The 23,744-nt window shown below is 39.2% G+C and overlaps 2 protein-coding genes across 2 annotated transcripts; both read left to right on the forward strand.

Annotated features, from left to right (window-relative positions):
• Window positions 1–15,107: 15,107 nt before the first annotated feature.
• LOC136674162 (C-C motif chemokine 14-like) lies at window positions 15,108–19,049 on the forward strand. Its single transcript, XM_066650048.1, has 3 exons — window positions 15,108–15,248; window positions 17,805–17,922; window positions 18,068–19,049. Exons 1-3 carry the CDS (start codon window positions 15,179–15,181, stop codon window positions 18,141–18,143), a joined length of 264 nt encoding a protein of 87 aa, XP_066506145.1. The 5' UTR covers window positions 15,108–15,178; the 3' UTR covers window positions 18,144–19,049.
• Window positions 19,050–22,361: 3,312 nt separating this feature from the next.
• Window positions 22,362–23,735, forward strand: LOC136674017 (C-C motif chemokine 14-like). Its single transcript, XM_066649852.1, has 3 exons — window positions 22,362–22,475; window positions 22,788–22,902; window positions 23,362–23,735. The coding sequence occupies exons 1-3, from the start codon at window positions 22,400–22,402 to the stop codon at window positions 23,411–23,413; spliced, it is 243 nt and encodes an 80-aa protein (XP_066505949.1). The 5' UTR covers window positions 22,362–22,399; the 3' UTR covers window positions 23,414–23,735.
• The last annotated feature ends 9 nt before the right edge of the window (window positions 23,736–23,744 follow it).

Below are 23,744 nucleotides of genomic sequence, written 5' to 3' on the forward strand. Positions count from 1 at the left end.
TAGGAAACACAACTGAACTCTAAACCTCTGTTGTACTTTTAAAGGTACATTTACACTCTTTATACCTTTAGTGATAAAGATGTCCCTGTAAAGTACCTTTCTTTCTGAGAGTGTACCGTTTACTGCACCAAGTCTGTGAAGAACTCTTTGTTGTCTATCATACATTAAATATGAGTCTTTCAGCTGTAGAAAGTTTGTTACCAAAAAGGCACACATTTGACACAAAAGCTAAGAAAATGTAGTGGTTTCCAGGGAAAAGACAGTGGAGATCTATTCTTTACTGTTAGAACTGACACACGTTTCTGTGATGCCATCAACTGTTAGACGTTTGAGAGTTGTATTATATGTTCCTCTTGGACAGAAACTATGTTTTGAAAGAAGGACTCAGTATTGAGGCATGTTTGCTGTGTTTTGATAGAGTTAGTGAATGTAAAGAATGTTTCATTAGAGTACTGCAGTGAAAATGAATTACCCTGCGCCTTGTGTGATGTAGTTGTGTTGCTGTGTTACGAGTTTAGAAAGAGTAAACGCTTGTTCAACTGTAAAAAAAACTGTAAGAGGAACTCAGAAGTGTTCCTATTAATACACGCTTGGTGCAGTCATGTTCAGTGCAAACTTTCAGAAGTCCACAAAGAAACCACTTGAGTTGTAATGTTTTTAAGTCTGAAATAAGTATATTATGTTCTACAGAGTACCATAGAATTAACACCACCTACTTGTTGCTACACTCACTGTCCATTTTATCAGCCCCTCTGTTGACACAGGAGCACTTTGTAGTTTTACAATTACAGAATGTGGCCCATCTGTTGCTATGCATACTTTATTAGCCCCACTTTTCCCCTGCACTTCAGCGCTCAGGACCCCCACAGAGCAGGTGTGATGTGGTGGTGGATCATTCTCAGCGCTGCAGTGACACTGACGTGGTGGTGGTGTGTTAGTGTGTGTTGTGCTGGTGTAGAGTGGATCAGACACAGCAGTGCTGCTGGAGTTTATAAACACCTCAGTGTCACTGCTGGACTGAGTGCACTGATGAAGGACTAGAGGACGAGCGACACACACTGTGCAGCGACAGATGAGCTACTGTCTCTGACTCTACATCTACAAGGTGGACCAACGAGGGAGGAGTGTCTCACAGAGTGGACAGAGAGTGGACACAGGGTTTAAAAACTCCAGCAGCACTGCTGTGTCTGATCCACTCTACACCAGAACAACACACACTAACACACCACCACCACATCAGTGTTACTGCAGCGCTGAGAATGGTCCACCACCACATTAGCAAAGCGCACAAAGGGGTAAACTAAGTATGCAGAGCAACAGATAAGAGAAAAACTCATTGGCATGGTCAGTGAAGCTGATAAAGGGACAGTGAATGTAGATGCGAGATGGTGTTAATGTTATAGTTCATTGGTGGAAAAAACATACATAAGAAAATATATATGAATATGAAGTAAATATACTTATCAACATACATCCTGTTTCACAGAAACCACCGCCTTTACCACACTGCTACTGAGTTATCTGATCTATTCACAGCACAAGATGTTGTTCTTCATGTTCTTGAGACATTTATAGATGACTGCAAAATAGAAATGACCAGATAATTTATTTTTCAGCTTGACTTCACTTCTTTAAATTAAGGCTTGAAGACACTGTCCATTGACCATCACTAGTAATGGACAAGAGATAAACAGTGAATCACAAGTGAGATCCCCACAAGACTCACTGTAACAGGATGATGACAATAAACCAATGACACAGCATAATCCGAAGATACCTCACTGTGCTCTAAATCATTCAAAGGGCATGTGGTTTATTTAATGGGTATTAATGATATAATATATAAAATATAAAATATAAAATATATATATAGTGTGTATTTGCATGTGTGAGTAACTGGATGAGTGTGTGAGTGACTGGGTGAGTGTGTGAGTGACTGGGTGAGTGTGTGATACTGTCCACAGGTGTAAGTGTAAGAATGAATGGGTGAGTGTATGAAATTGTCCATAGGTGTGAGTGTGAGTGAGTGAGTGAGTGAGTGAGTGTGTGATGTGTAAAAGTCACATGATAAAAGTGATAAAAACAACTCTTGCAAATAGTTATTTCAGTGTTATTTACGACACTGCACTAGAGACCACTCTGACTGTGAGAAAGAGGCGGTTTTGCCCCCTACGTCTGTTGATTTATCAGATTGTTAGATTATCCGATTATCTCTGTAAACACTAAACCTAGATGTGAACATTAGAGACTTGTTTCTTATTAAATGCATTTCTAAACATTTAAAAATATTGCAATTCATTATAATTGTAAACTGTCTGATAGAAATGTTGTATGATCCACCTATGGAAATGTTCTGAATACAGAAATAAAATATAGGACTTCTGTAAGAACCAAATAAAATACCTGTTTAATGACCCTTTGAGTGAAAATCAACTGTTTAGCTGTGTTAGGATGTGTGTGTGTGTGGTGTTTAGTCTTGTGTGTGTGTTGGGGGGGTTAGGCTTGTTAGTGTGTGTGTGTGTGTGTGTGTGTGTTGTTGGATAACCTTCTTTGTGTGTGTGCATGTGTGTATGTATTTCCATGTAGGCTCCAGACCCACTGCGACCCTGAACTGGATAAATGAATGAATGAATGAATGAATGAATGAGTAAGTGAATAAATGAATAATAGATGACCTGAGAACTTTAACCCTAAAAAGCCAAAAGTATCAAATATGATATACATGATCTATATGAGGTGTCTCTTTCATCATCTAATGAAGAGAAAAACCGAAACAAACTTCCATCCTTTTGGGGCAGTGTTCTGAGTTCTCTACTGAACTGTGAATGAAGGGGAAGCTTTTACATACATTTACCAAACCATTACAAACTTGCTGCTATCATCATAAAAAACACAGGAGAAAATCTCGAGGCTACTTTTTTGTAAAACTGAAGTAACTCCAGGTGTGATCTGAGGGATGTTATTGGAGTAAAACTAAGCATCTTTGTTCCATTTCATAGCTGCAGTGTATGGTACCTGTCAAAGGCTCATTAATTATAATAAATATCCAGAAAGCTCACTCTGTTCTTTACAGCAGCAAAACACATTCAGACAAAGTCTTTTAATGAAACAAAAATGTATTTGTAGTTTTCCAAAAGCCTTTGTGTGTAAATGTGTCGCTCAGTTTTCGACATAGATGTTGTGAGACAGAGTCAGAGGAAGTTGATGATGATAAAATGACTGTAGGAGGTCTGTTGAATGAACTCAGACATCAGGCCAAGGTTCAGACCTTTGGAGAACTGTTTCAACTGATGCAAGTGAACTAAGTTACTATCTGGGTGGTAAATGCCTACATTTGATGCTTTCAGAAATTATATGATCCACAATGTAACAACAGCATTTAGATATTTAGTTAAAGGGCCACATAATGTGTGATTATCAAAAAAAATCAGTTTTATTGTATTATTATTTCATGTGTCAGGCTTTAAAGGGTTAAAACTGCCTGGAGGCAGTTTGAACGCCTGCTTATGCAACATTTCTTTTCAAATTAAGGGTTTATTAAGAACATTTCTGCTTCTTCACTGCAGTAAAAGCTTCTACTGTTCTCTGATTCACATTAGATATCTGATCATCAATCAATCATTAATTCAATGCCTGCTCTCTTCCAAATGAATTAGAGTAGATAAGGTGATGAGATGGTTGAAAGAGATGGTTTGTGTCTTATGTCTATTGATTTCACGTGGGCACAAGACATACAGGGAACTCACCACAGTTCTTTATGTGGTTAGATTACTGGAAGTAATTTTCACACCTTTTCTTCGCACAGACTCCTCTGCACTGCTTCGTCACCGAAGGCTTTGTGCAGGAGACTTTCCAACTTGTCAAGTCATCCAGTCTTTAACTTGACTGTCAAATGAACTCGCACAAAACACATTACTGTGTATGTCCTGCGCTTGGTTCTGTGGTTAAATGGAAACTGCTTTCTCAGTGCAGCTTCCTTTCACACTAGTGTGCAGTTTATCGAAATATTGTTTATCATTAGCACCTCTGAGATCTTATCAGTCCAGCTGCATGTGGGGCATGGCCCACTGCTCGGAGACATGAGCAATGAGAAATAAACCCACTTCCCCTACTGCTCTGTGGCTTAAAGTGTTGACGCTCATATGCATGAAAAAATTAAAACATTGCATCTAGAAAAGTCCAATGTGGGTGAATGCAGAAACTTATTTACAAGATCATTTTAGTTTTGTGTTGTGGGGGTTTTTTATATGCTTGTAAATGTAAATGCATGGAAATGCAACCAGGTCCTGTGTCCAGTGAGAGAAAAGAGATGAGGGTCTGATAGAAGTGAGATAAGGGGCTGGTCATTTCTGCAACGAAGGGCAATAACTCAATAGACTGACTGTTTAAAGTGTCCTTTAACACATAATCCACTGTACATTTAACTAATCTACAATAATAAAAATAATCCTAGAGTACTGTTTAGTGTGTTTTCCAGAACCACAAAAAATCAGGCTGGTACTGAACCACAAGTTCCAGCAACTCTCACAAATAAAGTATTTATGGACTTTTTTCATAATAAAATCAATAATATTAGACAACAAAGTGAACCCACAGTATTAAAGTATTAAATCCGACCTGGCTGTAATCTGATGTGTTTGATATAAAATATATCAAATTGTAAAAGAAAGACTTGAAACTTTTTACCAATTCTCACAGTTAGAACTAGAGAATATGATCACCTTTACAAACTGTACAATGTGCACACTTCATACAATTTCCACAAAATTACTCAAAGGAGTACTACCAGCTATTATCAATCCTCTTTTAACTATAGTAAACTCATCCCTTAGCTTGGGCCATGTACCCAAAGCTCTTAAACTAGCAGTTATTAAACCTCTGATCAAGAAACCAAATCTTGATGCTAGTACACTGTCTAATTACAGGCCTATTTCTAATCTGCCATTTCTGTCCAAGATCTTTGAAAAAGCTGTGGCCCAATAATTTCATCATAGCACTAGCTCTAGTCAAGATAACAAACATATCATTGTTGGTGCTTCTTGACCTCATCATGGTCTATACGATAGACCACAATATTCTCCTAGAAAGGTTAAAAAACATGGTTGGAATTATAGGGACATCCCTATCGTGGTTCAAATTTTACTCAACGGAACGTTATCAATTTGTAAAGGTAAACAATATATCTTCCAATTATTCTAAAGTAAAATCTGGAAATCCACAAGGCTCTATTTTAGGACCATTATTATTTACATTATACATGTTACCGCTAGGCACAGTTATAAGAAACCATGACATTAACCTTCACTGTTGTGCAGACGACACGCAAATGCACATATCAGTCAAGTCCGATGACAAACACAGATTAAAGAAAATAGAGGACTGTGTAAAAGACATGAAAGGCTGGATGTTGCATAACTTCCTCCTTCTAAACAGCAACAAAACAGAGGTCCTGCTTTTGGGTCCAAAGGTGGCAAGAAATAAATTATCAGATTTATCAGATCTCGCTGACTTTCCAGTAAAACCTGGTTCAGCAGCAACAAATCTTGCCATCATAATTGACCCGGATTTATCATTCGAGCAGCACATAGGCAGTAATCACTAGGACAGCTTTTTTACATCTTCACAACATTGCCAAGATAAGAAATGCCTTATCCCTGCATGACGCAGAAACATTTCTGCATGCATTTCTTCAAGGCTTGACTATTGTAACGCACTACTGTCAGGATGCACCAGCAGAAATTTAAGTAAACTTCAATCAACTAGTTCAAAATGCTGCAGCCAGGGTCCTCACTAAAACTAGAAAATTTGAACATATCAGCCCAGTTTTATCATCACTTCATTGGCTGCCTGTTAAATTCAGTATAGATTACAAAATCTTATTAACTATAACTTATTATAGTTATTAACATATAAGCTCTACATGGGCTCGCTCCTGAATACCTTCAAGATACTATTTCCTATTATGATCCTCCATGATTCCTCAGATCACAGAATACTGGCTTTTTAATAGTTCCCAGAATTCAGAAGGCCTCAGCTGGGGGAAGAGCTTTTTCTTATAAAGCCCCCAACCCTGGAATGATCTTCCAGAAAATGTTCGGGACTCAGACACAGTCGCAATCTTCAAATTTAGGCTAAAAACCCATTAGTTTAGTTTATCTTTTGGTAGCTAATGCTCCCCCATAGATAAAGGCGGCAGATCCGGGGGGTCCATGGACACAGGGAATTATAGTAAACTGAGACGCTGGTGTCGATCACTCAGGTTTGTTGACGGTGGAGCGGAGGGATGCCAGTGTTTCAGGATGCTCCCGTGTCTGTGTGTCCTCCTGGTTCTCTCCTTTTAGTTAAAGCTGTCATAGTCAGATCTGCCGGAGTCATTAGCCACACTCTGGAAATGTTCACATTTTCTGCTTTACAAACACCCAAACAGATTAAAAGTAATTCCATCTCTTTACCTTTTTCTGAGTAAATGACTGCCCACCTGTCCGTCTGGACACTGATGGATGACTGTCAAACTCCTGCTGCCAATGCTCCAGCCAACACTACTTGCCTTGGAGCTGCCTGCTCTACACTCTCACTCCTAACTATTACTACCAGTAGATTGACCAGAGGGGGATAGGTCCCCCGTGTGAGCCTTGAACCCTCTCAAGTTTTCTTCCTCAGCTCTGAGGGAGTTTCTCTGTGCCACTGTCGCCCCTGGCTTGCTCCCCTGGGGGATTTTCATATTCTTAACATTTTTACATTTCATGTCAAAACTTTGTCTTTACTGAAATTCTGTGAAGCTGCTTTGTGACATCATCAGTTGTCAAAATAAATTTGATTTGAATTGATTGATCTAAGCTATAAAATACTGCAGGTCTGTAGCCTAAACTTTTAATACGGCTTGTAATTTGCATGCTAAAATATTGCCAGGCAACATACAGTCATTTTAAATTTACAAGCTCCTAAACTCACTTCACTAACAACATGCAACTTGAAAAACAAGGTCTTGTAATGAGTGAGATCATCTGATAAGCTACTAATCTGCTAATCAGTAGCTGCGTGAGGGGGCAAAACAGGCCTCGATCATGTCCTGAGACAGAGTGATGGCTGCTCTTCTTTCTGACTGTGCTTAAATGACTTTTACCTAAAGCTTGTGGAGAACTTGTGGCTTCACACAGTAATAAACTCAGCACGCTGTAAATGCTACATCCTCAGCCGACTTAAAAATGATATTTGCATGGATCTAATTTACAGTTAGTTTGAAGTAATGTCCTTAAACCATACTTTTTGAAACATGCAAAAGAGGTTGCTGCAAATGCATGAAGAGTGTAACAATCGGAAGTAGCAGAATAAACGTTGTTCACACACTGCAAAAGATGAGACAAAATCTGTCAACAAAAACTCTGGCTTTATTACATGATGCAAAATGCAAAACAGCTCTCCACTAATCAAAAGCATGAAAGAAACATTCTCAACAGCAGAGAATAGGGTAAGAGTCTGTTATATCCACTGACAACGAGGCAAGGCTGTTAAACCAGGACCCTAAGAAGAATGGTAAGATTAGCTGATATGTGTTTTACTGACTTTGATCACATCTTGAACACTTTAACGTGTGCCACTCTAGGATTGACCAAGAAACACAATTTATTAACTTCCTGTGTGTTTCCTTCTTGGTTTCATGAGGAAGATTGTACAGTTTTAATTCTGACCACTTCCGTCTGGTTTAAGACTGCTCTTCTGTCTGTGCTACTCTCTGTTAAACGACACGTGGAGTAACTTCACACGCAGCAATAAATTCAGCACTTCTTGTATTTGCTGTACACACTGCTCATTCAGCTGATGTTTGTTTGCATGAATCAAACACACAGTTAGCTATAGTTCTAAGAAAGACATTTTTAAAACACAGAAGACATTTTTTAAAATCACACCACAGTGTGTTCCACCTACGCTATGTGTATTAAACACATTTCAGCACTTGTGTTTTTACTGTGCAGTGTCTGTGTGGTGAGTTACATTATGACTAATGAATCTGACCGGAGCGTAATGATGTGATGATTAGTGGGAACGTCTTGCAAAGCGTAAAGGAACATTAAAGTCTTAGCCCAGTGCTTGGAAACAAAACTGTCTTCACTTCTTCTTATTCTTTTTCTCCTCTCAGCTGCTCCCGTCAGGGGTTGCCACAGCAGATCAACCACGATCCGCACTATCAATCTGTCACAGTTTTTAGGGCGGATGCCCTTCCTGACACAACATACTGTCTTCACTGAAAATTTAAATAATATAAAATCAATATTAAAAGGAGGTGATATTATTTTATCCAATCGATCATTCACAGAAGGATTTGTGACCAAGAGTCACATTTAAAAGAAATTCTACTTATATCCATCTCACATTACCATTTTGTTAATTAACATAATTAACCGGTCCTTCACAGGGCATAATACAAATAATATTATTTTTAAATAAAAAAATAAAACAAATAATTATAATAAATATAATAAAATCTGGTTTGAAATGTATATATTACCAGTTTCCAAACATATTTTGTTTGTAATTGACCCCCACAGAGCAGGAGTGATGTGGTGGAGGATCATTCTCAGCGCTGCAGTGACACTGACGTGGTGGTGGGTTGTCAGCGTGGGTTGTGCTGGTGTAGAGTGAATCAGACACAGCAGTAATGCTGGAATTTTTAAACACCTCATTGTTACTACTAGACTGTGAACAGCACCCTGTGACCACATGTGCATCAACAGATTCCTCTGATTTTTCATCTGCAAGGTGGACCAATGAGGTAGTAGTGTCTCACAGAGTGGACAGTGTGTGGACACAGCAGCACTGCTGTGTCTGATCCACTCGCACCAGCACTAACACACACTAAACAGTGTCCAAAAAACAGAACCAAAAATGACAGTGTAGTATCTAGATGAAATGTTTAAAATATGATAAAATTAAGACAGATTTAGGTAAACAATATAGACACCAATTTGTTGGAAGATTTATAATTAATATCACAAACAGTAACTAATTTTCCTCATGGATCTTATTATCAAAACACAACCCATTTTCAGATTAAATCTAATTATATGAAATGTAAACCAGTTTTAAAATCTTGGCATGAAATTTAGAATGAAATTTGAAATTTGCTCATGAGAATTAGCTTTTAAACCTCACAGTTAACTTTTATTGTGGTAAAAGAAACCAGAGAAACCGATTAATCATACTGCTGTAACGTGGAAATTTGTTTCTTCCCCACTAACCTGAGATAAGCGCCGTTTCTCAGTAACAGTTTACCACAAAGCTAGTGATGGCAGTCAAGTCACATTTCTACTGCAGAATGTCAGAGAGTTGTACTGTGCTGCTCTAAGGACTGTGGGCTTTAGCATATGTTTTTATGATTCTCTAATTGAATGAGATTCAGAGCTTGAAGTTCTTGTTAACACCTCTGACCCCATTCTTTCTTCTGTATTGTTCCAGTGGTTCTACATTATTGTCAATTTTATTCCCACATTTTTCCAGCTTAACATGTGCTGCAGTTTTTGTTAGCTGTCCCTGTGCAGTTGTTTAGAAAGCTGTAAGGACTGTGATTTAGAACGGCGTACAGTAATCCCTCGCTACTTCGCGGTTCATCTTTCGAGATTCAGGATTTTTCAAGGGGGTTTATGGCCGCTATATCGCCTAAAAACGAGGGATTACTGTATCAAAGAGGAGAGAGGCCTTTTGTTTGAAACAGAGAACATTGATTGAAATAGAGAAGATGAACTGACTAAATTGCGATTGCAATTAGCGATTGCCTTTGTTCATCACAGCTCACGTTCCCTGTGAAGACTCGGCTGAATGAGATATAAACTATTTTCGTCTGATTCATGAATATTTCACAGAAAGTGGAAACAAGTGGTGATATGAGTGTGTGAAATTGTCTAATTTACATGTCATTTACATAAAACATTCCCCAATGTATATTCAATGAACTAATAAAAATAGTTTTGAGGCTTGTAAGCCAATAGCTGTATTAGAATCAACAAAAGTTATTACCACAACTTACTATACAACACCAGTCAAAAGTTTGGACACATCTCCTCATCAGTGATTGGTGGAGTAGAGCTAGTTGCTGTATAGAGCTGTGTACCAGCTCCTACATCTGCACAAACCCCAGTTACAGTCTCAGACACATTCAGAAATTAACTCTCGACGAGGCCACAGCCGTTCACTGAAAACCGCTCCAGGTGACGACCTCATGAAGCCGACTGAGAGAACGGAGAGAGTGTGTGAAGCTGTCGTCAAAGCAACAGGGGGCTACTGTGAAGAGTCTAAAGTATAAAATATATTCTGGTTTCTTTAACACTTTGTTGTTTACTACATACTTCCATATGTGTTCCTTTATATGTTTAATGTGTTCCACATTCATTTACAACGTAGAAAATAATAATAAATAAAACAACAAAACACAATTGAATGAGAAGGTGTCCAAACTTTTGACTGTTGGTGTGCGTTCGCAACATGTGGAAGATGGCCAAAAACAAAGGAAACCCTCCCTGAGTGGGTGTGTCCAAACTTTTGACTGGAACTTTATAACTTATATATACTTAAAACATACACGTATCTTAGAAAAACCCATTTCTCCAAAACAGTAGCTTTACAGAAGGAAAACACCTTAACATTCAATGGTGGTTAATGCAAAAACATTTTATTCCGAACATTTTTAATGGTCCATTCATCATGAAATGTTCAATATAATTGTGACAGCTGCTGTGTTCAGATGTAGCAAACAAAAATCCACAAAAATGGAAATACATGTTTTTTTAAACTGTAAAAATATACTGTAATGTATTATAACTTCTCCTGGTACAAATTTCATTCATTCATTCATTCATTATCTGTAACCCTTATCCAGTTCAGGGTTGTGGTGGGTCCAGAGCCTACCTGGAATCATTGGAGGGGGTGCCTGTCCTTCACAGGGCAACACAGACACACACATTCACGGACAATTTTTAGTCACCAATCCACCGACCAACGTATGTTTTTGGACTGTGGGAGGAAACCGGAGCACCCGGAGAAAACCCACACAGACACGGGGAGAACACACCAACTCCTCACAGACAGTCACCCAGAGGAAACCCACACAGACACAGGGAGAACACACCAACTCCTCACAGACAGTCACCCAGAGGAAACCCACACAGACACAGGGAGAACACACCAACTCCTCACAGACAGTCACCCGGAGCGGGAATCGAACCCACAACCTCCAGGCCCCTGGAGCTGTGTGACTGCGACACCTACCTGCTGCTCCACCGTGCCACCCTTACAAATTTCATTATAATTATAAAAATAGTTAGAATTAGTTTTAAGAGGTTAGAGATTTTAGAGTATTTAAGTGTTAATAGATTATAAATTTAGTTTATGCTAGTTACTGTACTGCAGATTTAAACAGCATATTTCCACTTGCACTTCATCCAATTCATTAAAATGAGGAGTGTGTGAACAAAATATTTGATCCGTTTCAGTGCACCGCAGACACTCAAGCACCGTGTGACCATGCAATGTAGTGAAATAGAATCAGTGTTTTTATTCTCAAACTCCCCACTGGAACGAGCTCAACTTAAACATATTGTTTATGAGAGAAACATCCACACGGCCAGCAGAGCCATGTAACCTGGTCAAATGCAGTAAGAAACAAAATCCTTTTAAATGCAACGTCCACGTTTGTGTGGAACTGCTGTTTTCTCTGGTTTGTTTACATTCTGAAGCTCAGCATCTGGTGGAATGACGTGTTTGAGAAAAAAATAAACAACTGTTGAAGATTAAATTGTCTGTAAGATTTTATTCACTGTTTGAATTACCACAGAAAATCATTTGTAACTTTTGTTTTGTTTTTAGCACTTTCAGACTGTGTTTACTTTCATGCAGTGAGCGCTCTCCCAAATTTTTTATTTTTAAATAATCAAAAATCTCCACCTTTGAAGCAGGAATAGAGCAACATCCGCATCTCTTTTCATGATTTTTAAACAATTGGAGGTTGCTCTGCCATCTCAGCACCTCTAGATAATGTTTCTCTGCTGTGAGCAGAGAGAGAGAATGCTGAGCATACCGGACTGGACCTTGTGTCTTTTTAGCCCTTTACTGACAAGAAGGGTTCATAAGCACATTAGACTGTTTTCCAGTGCACACAAGTAAGTCACTGTTATCTCTAATCATTCTCTATTTATCATGTGCTGTTTGATGTAGTGAAGGATGCAATCGAAATGAAAACTGTTTGTTTAAATGAGTTTTATCCTCATCCCCTCTGACCCCTGTGTCCTGATCTGTGCTGTTTCTGTCTTTTTCTGTTAACCTCCATGCTAACCTTGCTCTCTATCAGTCTTTCAGCGTTATAACACCTACGACTTGAGTTCCGCACAAAGATAAGACATCAGTGGTGCAGCTTTCAGACATTGCAGACGTGACGCCAAGGACACCTCAAAGCTTTACACAACCCTTTAGTCATCATGTTATATTTAGCTTTTAGTGGTTTGTGCATTTATATGTTATCAGTGCTTGCGTAATGTTGAGGACAAAAAACAATGCCTGATTAAAAACTGCAATTGAATGTGGGGCAGCCACCCAGATAATTTTCACCCTGTTAACATTAGCTAACCTGGCTGTATAAAACATTTACTCATTCATTCTTTTATTGTCTGTAACTTCTTATCCAGTTCAGGGTCGCAGTGGGTCCGGTGGCTACCAGTGCTTGGTTTTCCTCCTTCAAAATGTAGTGCAGTTTCTGCAGCCCAGAGAAGCAATGACACAGGCCCTAGTGTTCCTATTACAGCTCAGTGAAGCAACACAATCCTTTTGAAGCTGTAGCTGTTAACAAAAAATGTTATGTTGTGCTGATTTAATGACGGAGAAAGACACATGGTAAGCAGTCAATGTCACAGATCCACCACCATATTTCACACTGTGGTTGAGCTCCCAAACTACATGTGGAAACTATTGGTGACATCTGAGTGTAGTCTGGGTTACAGTTGGAGACGTTTTTATTATGAGGCTTAACTCATGTCCCAGCTGTGATCCTTGGAGATACATTTTCCTGACAGATTCGTATAATATTTATTCATTAATTTTCTCTAACTTCTTCATTCTAATCAGGACCACTGTGGGTCCAGGGCTTACCTGGAATTAATAGGCACATGACAGGAACACACAATGGAGAGGGATCAGTCTTTCACACACTCAGCCAGTCACTCACACACTCATGACTGTGGATAGTTTCTCACATTCACCCATTTACTCACACACTCATACCCGTGGATGATTTCACACACTCACCAAGTCACTCAAACATTCACCCAGTCACACACACACTCACCCAGTCACACACACACTCACCCAGTCACTCACACCTGTGAACAGTTTATCACATTCACTCAGTCACTCACAGATTCACACCTTTGGACAGTTTTACACACTCACCCAGTCACTCACAGATTCACTCCTTTGGACAGTTTCACACATTCAGTCAGACTCACATCTGTAGACACACACACTCACCCTGTCACTCAAAACACAAACCAAAACCAGAAGCTCTTAAGGTTATTAATTATTAATTTACCTGTATCCTCTGGGAGGCTCTAAAATGTATGTCAGGAAATTTCTTTGAGAATTCAATTGCATTCCTCCACATAAACATCAGTTTCAAGAGCTCATTTACTGATGATGGAGGATTAGTTCTGTACACTAACAGCATTCTGACTTATCCCATGTGTATTGAACAATGCTCCATCCAAAGTCCAGTGCTGGGGGGCTTTATTCACTTGGCCTAATGAATAGTGATCTAAAGCTTGTGAGTGGCTGCTGTGGTTACTGTAGAAAGACAGTTCAAGGGGCTGATATTGTTTTTAGATTTACAACTACACAGTTAATTCACAACCATGTTTGCACACAGGTTTCTGCAACTCCACAGGGCCACAGGGCTTCTCTCTGTGAAGACTGTATGAATCAGAGGCGATTGCTCTAAGACTGCAAGTGAAGCTCAGCTTCCCCTAAAATGTCAAAAAATAAGTGATCAAATATATACTGTTGTGTACATGTCATTGAATAAATATTCACTACAACGCGCTCAACCTTTGTTCAGAATCAGCTTCTTATCACTGGTAAAGACGCGGCTTTCCTCTCAGTCATTCCCGCAGCTTCACAGTGCTTTAAACAGTGAGAACGCTGAGCGTCCACAGAGTTCAATAGTGAAGCAGCGAAGTGCAGCGAAATGAGACGAGTCATTGGATAAATGCTGGGCTTTGTCCCGCCCATCGGACGCTCAGCGTCTCTGGGGGTCTATGGGGCAGTGGGCTGGCCTCGGCTGGCCCGGACGCTCAGCTTCTGCATGATGATTGGATGATCTGTCTGAAGCTGAATCCCTTTTTGACTGACAGCGAAGTGAGCGAATCAGCGATCCTTTGGTCTAAAGATCCATGGGAGCATTACATTTTCATTCTGCTCTGAGTTGAACCAGACTTTCTTAAGCGGCATTTTCTTTGTTAAAAACGACTAGCGACAAATCGAGCTTCTTTTTCTGCTGGTTTTTTTGTAGCTGCTTGTGTTTGGAGACACACTTTACCTAGGCCAAGGCCGTTTAAGCAGCCTAGCTCTGCTGGCCATTGAGAGGACACTAGTCAAGTCCCTGGAAAAGACGCCTTGTTGGTACAACAGGGTCACAGATCATTTTCTTGAAAAGGAACGGAGGGTAGAATTTACGTATAAATACACCGACACATTTTATGATGTAGGCCGAAATTGAGCTTCCCCTCCTTGAAAGACCACTGGTTTGAATGTGTGCCTGCTTTTAAGTTTGTTGGCAGTGAGCATGCTACTTCAAAGCAATCTCTACAAATGATGGGCACTGTAAGTTTTAGATAAGCTTTAGTTTCCTGAATTTATACGTACATTTATTAACCGGTGACTGCATACAGCAGTGATTAAACAGATTGCGTCAGAAGATTTCAGTAACTTGCGTTTATCTGGTACACATCTGATACGCTATAGGGGTCATGACACTGTCCCAGATCTGCGCTGGGAGGAAAATGTGGTGAACAGTGGGTGCAATGGGGGCAGAGCAACTTATCTTAAAAAGCAACAGTTAATGAGTGTGTGTGTGAGAGAGAGACTCAGTGGTATAAACACAAGACATACACACTGAGAGAAAGATTTTCAGACCCCTGCAGAGATGATGAAGATGAGGTGTGTGTGTTTGGCCCTGGGGCTGGTCCTGCTCATAGCTGTCTCAGATGCAACACGTGAGTTTATACTTTAACACTTTCACACAGCTGATCCAGGATAAAGTATGATAGTGAGTGGTGGATTGTTCTTGAGTGAATGTACTTACTTATGGATTATCTTAGAAGAGCTGTCTCACTAACATTGAAAGTTTGTATTATATTGCTCTGCTTATTTATATACACCAATTCATATGTGTGAATTGAAATTGCCCGCACTATGCTCATAATTTTTTTTCTTCATATCACAGCACTGCCTATTTACCACAGGAATACAATTGTGGTGAAGTCAGGGAGTGTGTATTTTTCATATTTAAACATTATAACAACTATTTAACTTTATATAATTTAAGTATACATAGTAACAATATATAAATAATAATAATGCATTGCAATTACAGAGCATTTTAAGTACTCAGATGCTTAAAGGTTACAGTTAGTATGGACAATAAAACCGCCGTACAGCCAGACAGACAACAAGTATAAACAGACATATGTGGTACTGAGAGGTGCTTGTGGTCAACTATATAGGAGCTAAATCAATGAAGTGCAGTGTCAACAATGCCCAGCTTGAAAGGAGGTTAGAATGGTTTACTGTATCAAAGGTGACACTTGATCCAACAGAACAGGAATACTAAAGCCAGCACTATCTGCTGTTGCAAGCAGGTCACTGACAAATGTAACCAAAGCAGTGTGAGTGTTATTGTGTGGGTGATACCAAGACTGGAGTGGACTGAAGAGATGTTTGATTCCAAATATGTTTTGAGCTTGTTGGCAACCACTATTTCCAGGACTTTAGATAGGAATTGGAGGTTAGAGATAGAGAGATCATTTGATTAGAGACAGGGAGATTGTTTGTCTGGTTGAGACTAGGACTGAATTTTTGAGAATTGGGGTTATTTTAAACAGCAGGCATGACTACGATGCAATGACTAGTAGATGATACATGTCAGGTGGGGGACCGTGGTAGGCATACAGACTTTGACTAAGAGCATAGGAAAGACATAGAGGCAGCAGGTTGTAGTTTTTATTTGTACAAATAATTTCAAGGTGGGGAGAATCGCTCACACGATTGATGGGAAAAAAGACAATAGGGCAGTTGTGGCTAGAGATTCAAACAGGAAAGAGGGTTGGTTTGTGTTGAGAAAAGAGAAAGAGAGTCATTGATTTGAGATATGTTACATTCAAATTAGTGGAGAAAAGAGTTACTGAGTGCTAGGAGGGGGCTTGGAGAGAGTTGAACATAGCTCACAAAAGTGAGTATTACATCGATTAACAAGTAGAGAGTGGTAACTAGAATTGGCAGCAGGCAATGTATCTTTGTAAGCACAGATATGTTGCATCAGCATGGACAGGAAGTTTCTTATACCTTATACCTCTCAAGCAAACAACCAACCTGTTTCAAAGTGTGCAGCTCAGCATTGTACCTGGGTGCAGTACTTTTGTGAATTTAGGGAGATAGAAAGATCCATGTTAGTCATGTTAGCTTCACTTTCATGTTCATCAAACCAGTCTTTCACCAGTCTCGCTGTGTGTATTGGTGCATTGTCGTCCTGATACACAGCACCGCCTTCAGGACACAATGTTTGAACCATTGGCTGCACATGGTCTTACTGGTGCAATGTGCAATTAATGAAGATTGGCCACCAGGCTGCTCCAATTTAGCCATGAAACCTCCCACACTACAATGACAGGGGTTTCAGTTTCATTGTCCAACCCCTGTACATTCATAATATTAATAATTATATAACTGTATATAATACATTTTATTAGATTTTAAATATTACCTACATGTATACACCAGTCAAACATAACAATACTACCACAATAGTTCTACAATTACACAGATACAATCCACCTGTTGCTCTGCATGCTTTCTTTGCTCAGTGACGCTGACGTGGTGGTGGTGTGTTAGTGTGTGTTGTGCTGGTGTAGAGTGGATCAGACACAGCAGTGCTGCTGGAGTTTTTAAACCCTGTGTCCACTCTCTGTCCACTCTGTGAGACACTCCTCCCTCATTGGTCCACCTTGTAGATGTAGAGTCAGAGACAGTAGCTCATCTGTCGCTGAACAGTGTGTGTCGCTCGTCCTCTAGTCCTTCATCAGTGACACAGGACGCTGTCGGCTGGATGTTTTTGGTCGGTGGACTGTTCTCGGTCCAGACACTGAGGGGTTTAAAAACTCCAGCAGCACTGCTGTGTCTGATCCACTCTACACCAGCACAACACACACTAACACACCACCACCACGTCAGTGTCACTGCAGCGCTGAGAATGATCCACCACCACATCACACCTGCTCTGTGTGGAAACCGTGGGAAAATGGGCAAAAATTATGCAGAGCAACAGCTGGTCAATGTATACAATAAAACAAAATGTATCAGCTGCTACATTAAATCTGAATTTTGTAATGTTCTCAAAAGTATGGAAAAAAGGATTTAATTGCTGTTTGTCTTAAATTACCATTTCCTACTGCCCCAAAACGTTTTAATTCAGTTTGTGCCAATATTACTAGTAGTAGTAGTTTTAATACGTCTAAATGAAGATATTTAACAATGTTTTCCTCTCATTTCTTCAGCTCATGGCCTTATCCATCCATATCCGTGCTGTTTCACCTTCATCACTTTTAAAATTCCACCCAGCGAAATTAAAGAAATTATAAAACTACATTCCAGCTGCCCAAAAGAAGGTTACGTGTGAGTATCTACCTTCAGAGGATGTTTATATCTAAATAAATATATGTGTCTCTGATTAAATCTGATTTACTGCTGAATATCAGCAGATGAGACTCTAGACTGAAAGTAAATTGAGGCCAGTTCTAACCACAGTCGTGTCTTTCAGGGCTGTTACACCGAAGGGCAGGCTCTGCGTTAGGGAGAAAGATGCTCCAACACTTCTGTCCTATAATCCTGCATAAAGATGAAAGATTACTCTCACAAACGTGGCAAAGAACCACCTCCCGTCTCTCTACAGTCTACTTCCTCCCCTCAGCCGGACGAGCAGCGTTCTGACTCGACAGTCTATTAGTCGTGTTTCATCATCATTCACCTGTGTGTCGTCAGCAGATGTTTTCATTGTGTTCACCCAGTCTTTCACTCGGCTTCTAGGAAACTCTTGGCTGCGCTGCTTCTGCTTACTCTGAGCCTTTAGAGTTTGTTGTACAAGAGTTTGTTTATAGATGTCACTCCTGTTGGACCCAGATGCAGCCAAAGTTTACTGTCAAGATTAATGCAACTTATAAATCTTTGTATTATTTCTTCTCGGTTAATGTATTATTGCTTATTAGTACTATCAGTGTCATTATCCATGCTTAAAGCCAACATAAAATGTCAATATACAAAAAATGCAAAACGTTTCTGTCACCCGTCACACAATAACTTTGTAAATACAAAATATTTTATTACAGAACTAAAAATGATTAATACATAATACAATATCCATGTGGAAAACATTGTGTAGGACAGGCATCTCTGTTTTTAAAAGATTACAGAACACTATTAAAAAAAGTGATTTAACAAACTCTGTAGTAAGACATTTGAAGGAAAATGATCATCCCATGTCTTCTTTTTCCTTTTGTATATTGAACATTTCCAACACAAACTAAGAGGAGGTAATATTGATTATATAAAGAAAAACAAAGAAATTATATTTATATAATAATATAATTATTATGTGTCCTGGAGGTATGAATGAGGATTTTACTATAAAGGATACTTTTAAGGACTATTTCTTCTGTTTAATATGTAAGCTGATGTTTTACTTAAATACAGTGAATTCATACAGTATGTAACAGTGAAACCTTATTGTCTGTAAAGTAAAGGAAAAATGATAATGTCATGAGTAATGGCTTTGTCAATCATTTATATATACATTTCTTATTTTTAAAAAGTTATTTGCATTCGTGGGTGACACAGTGGTGCAGCAGGTAGTGTTGCAGGCACACAGCTCGAGGGACCTGGAGGATGTGGGTTCAACTGTGGTGACTGTCCGTAAAGAAGTGTGCAAGCGTTGAGTCTTAGTGCGCAGCCAGAGTTTTATTGTGATTAATGAGATCCTAATGCAAAGTAATATTGTCTGTTTGTGAGATAAGACCATAACCAATTAAGGGCTAGGCCAGTAATACCAACAGATGCTAGTCTGGAAATGAGGATGTCATGATTAACAGTGTCAAAGGCTGATGAAAGATCTAGAAGAACCAGGAAGTTGAGAAATCCAGCATCTGTTGATAGCAGCAGATCATTACAGACTTTTACAAGGGCGGTCTCAGTGCTGTACATGGCACAAAACCAGATTGAAAGGGCTCATATAGATTGTTGCTTGATAGAAATTCATGTAACTGAGTGGCTACAACTCTTTCCATCACTTTGGCCAGGAAGGAGAGGTTAGAGATCGGTCTGTAATTGGCCAGAGAGGATGGATATAATCCAGGTCTCTTTAATATAGGCATGACAGTAGCTACCTTAAGGGAAGATGGAAAAATACCTAGAGAGAAATACAGATTGATTAAATGTGAAACAGGTACAGAAACTAAGGAAACAGCAGATTTAAGAATAGAGGTAGGAGCAGGATCCAGCTGAGATGAGCAGGACGATGATCTAGACATGATCTGACAGACTGTGGAAGGATTAACAAAGGTGAAGGCAGAAAGACAGTTATCAGATGTTTCAGAAACAGCAGCCTGTGAGAGAAAGGATTGAGTTCTCAAGGGAAAAGCTTGTAAATGGTATTAATTTATTCCTGAAAATAATTCAGAAAGATTTGACACTGCAAAGAGGAATTAGAGATGATGGGAGAGAGAGGTTGAAGAAGTTTAGTTATGGTGTTGAAGAGAGTGTTGGGCCTATGTCTGCCAGTAATGATAAGATTTGAATAGAAAATAGAACGAGCAGTGTTAAGAGCCTGCTTATAATTGGAAACCTGCTCAGTAAAGAGAGAAATGAACAGTGAGGCCAGTTTTCTTGTATAGGTGCTCTAACCGCCTGACTTTAGCTTTCATGACTCTAAGCTCTGAGGTGAACCAAGGTGAAGAATGAGTAGCAGGGGCTAATTTAGTCCTAAGAGGAGCAGTTTTATCAAGTATAGCAGAGATAGTATTACTGTAGGTGAAAACAGCTTGGAAATATCAGATTCAAAAGAAGACTGAAGAGAGCAAGAAAAGGTGTGGGCAGAAATGGAGCTGAGATTACGAAAAGAAAAGCCAGTTTCTCCAAAGATTTGAGAGAAGCAGGCATACAAACATAACACTCAATGAGCTTATGACCAGAAAAACCAAAAGCGATGCCAGAAACAGAGACATCGTTGAGACCAGATGTACAAAACCAGTCAAGAGTATGACCATGAGTATGAGTAGAGAAATCGACATGCTGAATGAATACACAACATTCAAAGAAATTCAGGGGCTCAGTAGAAAGTGAACAGCTGGAGTCAACATGAACATTAAAGTCACCCAGCAACATGATAGAGGAACTAGATGAGGCTACTTTGAGTAATTCATTTAGCTCAGACAGCAAATTAGGAGATGATATGGGAGGGCAATAAATTAGCAGAAGCAACAATGGAGTAGGGGAGAGCATCCTCAGATCTACGTATTCGAAGGTAGTAACATCAAGTTAGTCCAACTCTTTGACCTTCAGGGTATTATGAAATACTGCAGCTAGTCCTCCTTCTTTACCTGTGGTGCGTGGCTTAGATATATAAGTAAAGCCTGCAGGTGTTAGGAGATGTCCCCTGCTTGTTGCCATGTTTCAGTTAAAAGAAGCATGTCCATTTTTTTGTCAATGATCAAGTCATTTATAAGTGTTGCCTTATTATGATGGAGTGAGAGTTCAGAAGGCCTATCTTCAGAGTCGAGACGGGGATGAGTGTTCAAACTTTTTAGTTCAGTTGCAGAGTAGGTGATCATTGTTAGTAAAAAGCAAAGAAAAACAATACAAAAAGTAGTAATCCACATCCAAGAACAGACAGTCAAACCCAATCCAAGGCTAAACATCATGGCTTTTTATTAACCATCCAGCAAGGCCTGAGAATAAGCCACAACAGGTACACTACAGCTACGAGCATGTACAATGTTTGCCAAACCTTCAACCCAAAACCCAGCAACTGATTGAAGGTGTGCGCTGTGTGTTGGGATATAATAAAATCTACAATCTCTTGCTGGTTCTCTTTTCATTTTCACTGGTTCCATTTTTTTTTTACCAAGCATCTTGTTTTAAATTGAGGTGGTGCCAGATGTTTTTATCCTGAAACATGATTCTGTGTATTATAGTCTTAGTTTTAGAGATGGACACTGGTTGTTTTCTCCTTTTGTTTTTTGTATAGTTTTCTGCTTGTGTTTAATCATCTTTGTATTTGCATGCACCTCTTTGCCTCCTCACACCACACATGGCACCAAACACTTGAATGGACAAAAATGACACAATGCCGAAACAATAACATTCACAGACTGAAGTCAGTATTTTCCCATCAGAAATGATGAAAAAGTACCTCCAATCTAGTAAGTTTAGTTAGTTTCTCTAGCAAATAATGGACCCAAACTCGTTGGAAGCCTGTAATTCAGCTTTTTAAGGGCAAGGGATGACTTTGCAAATTAGAGCCATAACACGTACCAACCATGGAAAATAGATCTCATTGTGATCTAGTTGTTTATTCTTGTTTTGCACCATAAAAGAGCTTGGAGAGACAGAATTAGGGCTGATCCATAAGTGGATAATATTATGGGATAAATTTGAAGTGTCAGTGTTCTAGTTGTTACTAAATAACAATTCAGTAGCTGCTGCTGGAGTGAAGTGTGAAATATTCAGGTCATTACCTCAAACACAGGGCATTAGTTCTGAGATGATGTAAATTCAGTGTAAAACCTTCCCTCACTCATTTCGGACCTGTTCTGTCACTAAATGGTCAGCTGAGGTAAATCACCACTGAAACAGTTCATTTCATGGTCATGCATTAATGTACTGAATTTTTTAATTATTGTGTTACTCTAGAAACATCAAGTGGTTCAGGGCCCTCAGCCTTGTGTTTATCAGATAGACCAGACGTTATCTTTGGTGATCTTCACGTTAGAGTCTGAGAGGAAGATGTGGTGAACTCAGGAGGAGGAGGAGGAGGAGGCACAGACCCAAACACCTTTAAATAAGTGAGAGCTAGTGAAAAGTTTAGACCTCTGCAGAGAAGATGAAGATGAAGATGAGCTGTGTGTGTCTTGCCCTGGGGCTGGTCCTGCTCATAGCTGTCTCCTCAGATGCTTCAGGTGAGTTTACAATATCTTCTGCCTTTATTGATATTGTTGTATAATAATGTGAGTAGTTAATATTAGGGTATAAGCACTTTTATGAACAGAGCAGTGTGTTTCTATGCAGATTGCAGTTACACCTGTTTCTTAATGGATAAGCACATGATTTCATGAGATGATTTAAAATTCACTTAATCCTAAACGATTTCTGTTGAACGCCTCACGCTGTTTAATCAGGATCAGACTTTTGTTACAAAGATGAAAACATACAGGTTTTTACAGTAAATAGAACATAAAGTAAAAGTGTTTTCTGCTCTTCTTCCACACCAGATACTGCTGCACATCCTGATCTCTGCTGTTTCAAATTTGAATCTATGAAAATTCCACCCAACAAAATAATTAAAGTTGAAAAATTAGATGGGAGATGCCCAAACCCCGGCTATGTGTAAGTGTTCACCTCGCACACACACACACACACACACACACACACACACACACACACTACTCTAATACTAGACTATTTCTATTGGTCCCTTCATAATAATATTTTAATTCAGTATAAAAAAAAGAGAAATCATTGACCTACATGGACACACAAGGTTTTGCTCTGACAGTTCGACTACTCAGACCCTGATCCTCGGGGTCCTTATATACCCCATGTTTGGCACTGAGTCTGGTAAACTTGGGCTCATGTGGATAATCAAATGCACTTCATTCTATTGATTAATGCTTTTCTGTGGAGATGATACAAACTGTATTTGCCTGTGTCTGCAGTGAGTGTCTGAATTCACAAACAGGAAGAGAGTCTGTAAACTGGACTCACAGTGTTTATGATTAGCTACTGTACATCAGCAGATGAAATGAGGTCCGCTCTAATCCTCACTGTGTTCTCTGTGTCTTTCAGGGTCACAACGGTGGCTGGGAAAAAGATCTGCTTTGAAAACTACCCCACTTAATTTTTTTTTTAAATTTAATTTGTGCAGCAGACTCCATGTAACCCAAATACAGCTGACCATGCCTTAAAAGCTTTAACTGATCACTGCGAATTAATGTCCTGCTTCATTTGTGTATTCTTTCTGTGATTGTTTAATGCTTTAATGATTTTTTAATGATCTTTCCCTCACCACATGATTGTTATTAATACATCGCTTTGGTTCAGTTGAATCAACACTTGTTTAATGCTGAAGATTCAAATAAAGTGGTGCATGGAATAAAACTGTACAAGTGAGTTATTTACATTTAAACTGTATTGAAATACACAGATACAACAGAGCAGAGTTACTGATG

The sequence above is a fragment of the Hoplias malabaricus genome, chromosome 17 (assembly GCF_029633855.1).
Source record: "Hoplias malabaricus isolate fHopMal1 chromosome 17, fHopMal1.hap1, whole genome shotgun sequence".
Classification (NCBI taxonomy): Eukaryota; Metazoa; Chordata; class Actinopteri; order Characiformes; family Erythrinidae; genus Hoplias; species Hoplias malabaricus.

What these genes read in the sequence shown, in the direction of transcription:
- LOC136674017 (XM_066649852.1), top strand. Translation starts at nt 22,400, where the DNA reads ATGAAGATGAAGATGAGCTGTGTGTGTCTTGCCCTGGGGCTGGTCCTG. An exon ending in TGTCTCCTCAGATGCTTCAG is followed by an intron (nt 22,476 to 22,787) that starts GTGAGTTTACAA and finishes CTTCCACACCAG; the next exon opens with ATACTGCTGCACATCCTGAT. An exon ending in TGCCCAAACCCCGGCTATGT is followed by an intron (nt 22,903 to 23,361) that starts GTAAGTGTTCAC and finishes TGTGTCTTTCAG; the next exon opens with GGTCACAACGGTGGCTGGGA.
- LOC136674162 (XM_066650048.1), top strand. Translation starts at nt 15,179, where the DNA reads ATGATGAAGATGAGGTGTGTGTGTTTGGCCCTGGGGCTGGTCCTGCTC. An exon ending in AGCTGTCTCAGATGCAACAC is followed by an intron (nt 15,249 to 17,804) that starts GTGAGTTTATAC and finishes TCATTTCTTCAG; the next exon opens with CTCATGGCCTTATCCATCCA. An exon ending in TGCCCAAAAGAAGGTTACGT is followed by an intron (nt 17,923 to 18,067) that starts GTGAGTATCTAC and finishes CGTGTCTTTCAG; the next exon opens with GGCTGTTACACCGAAGGGCA.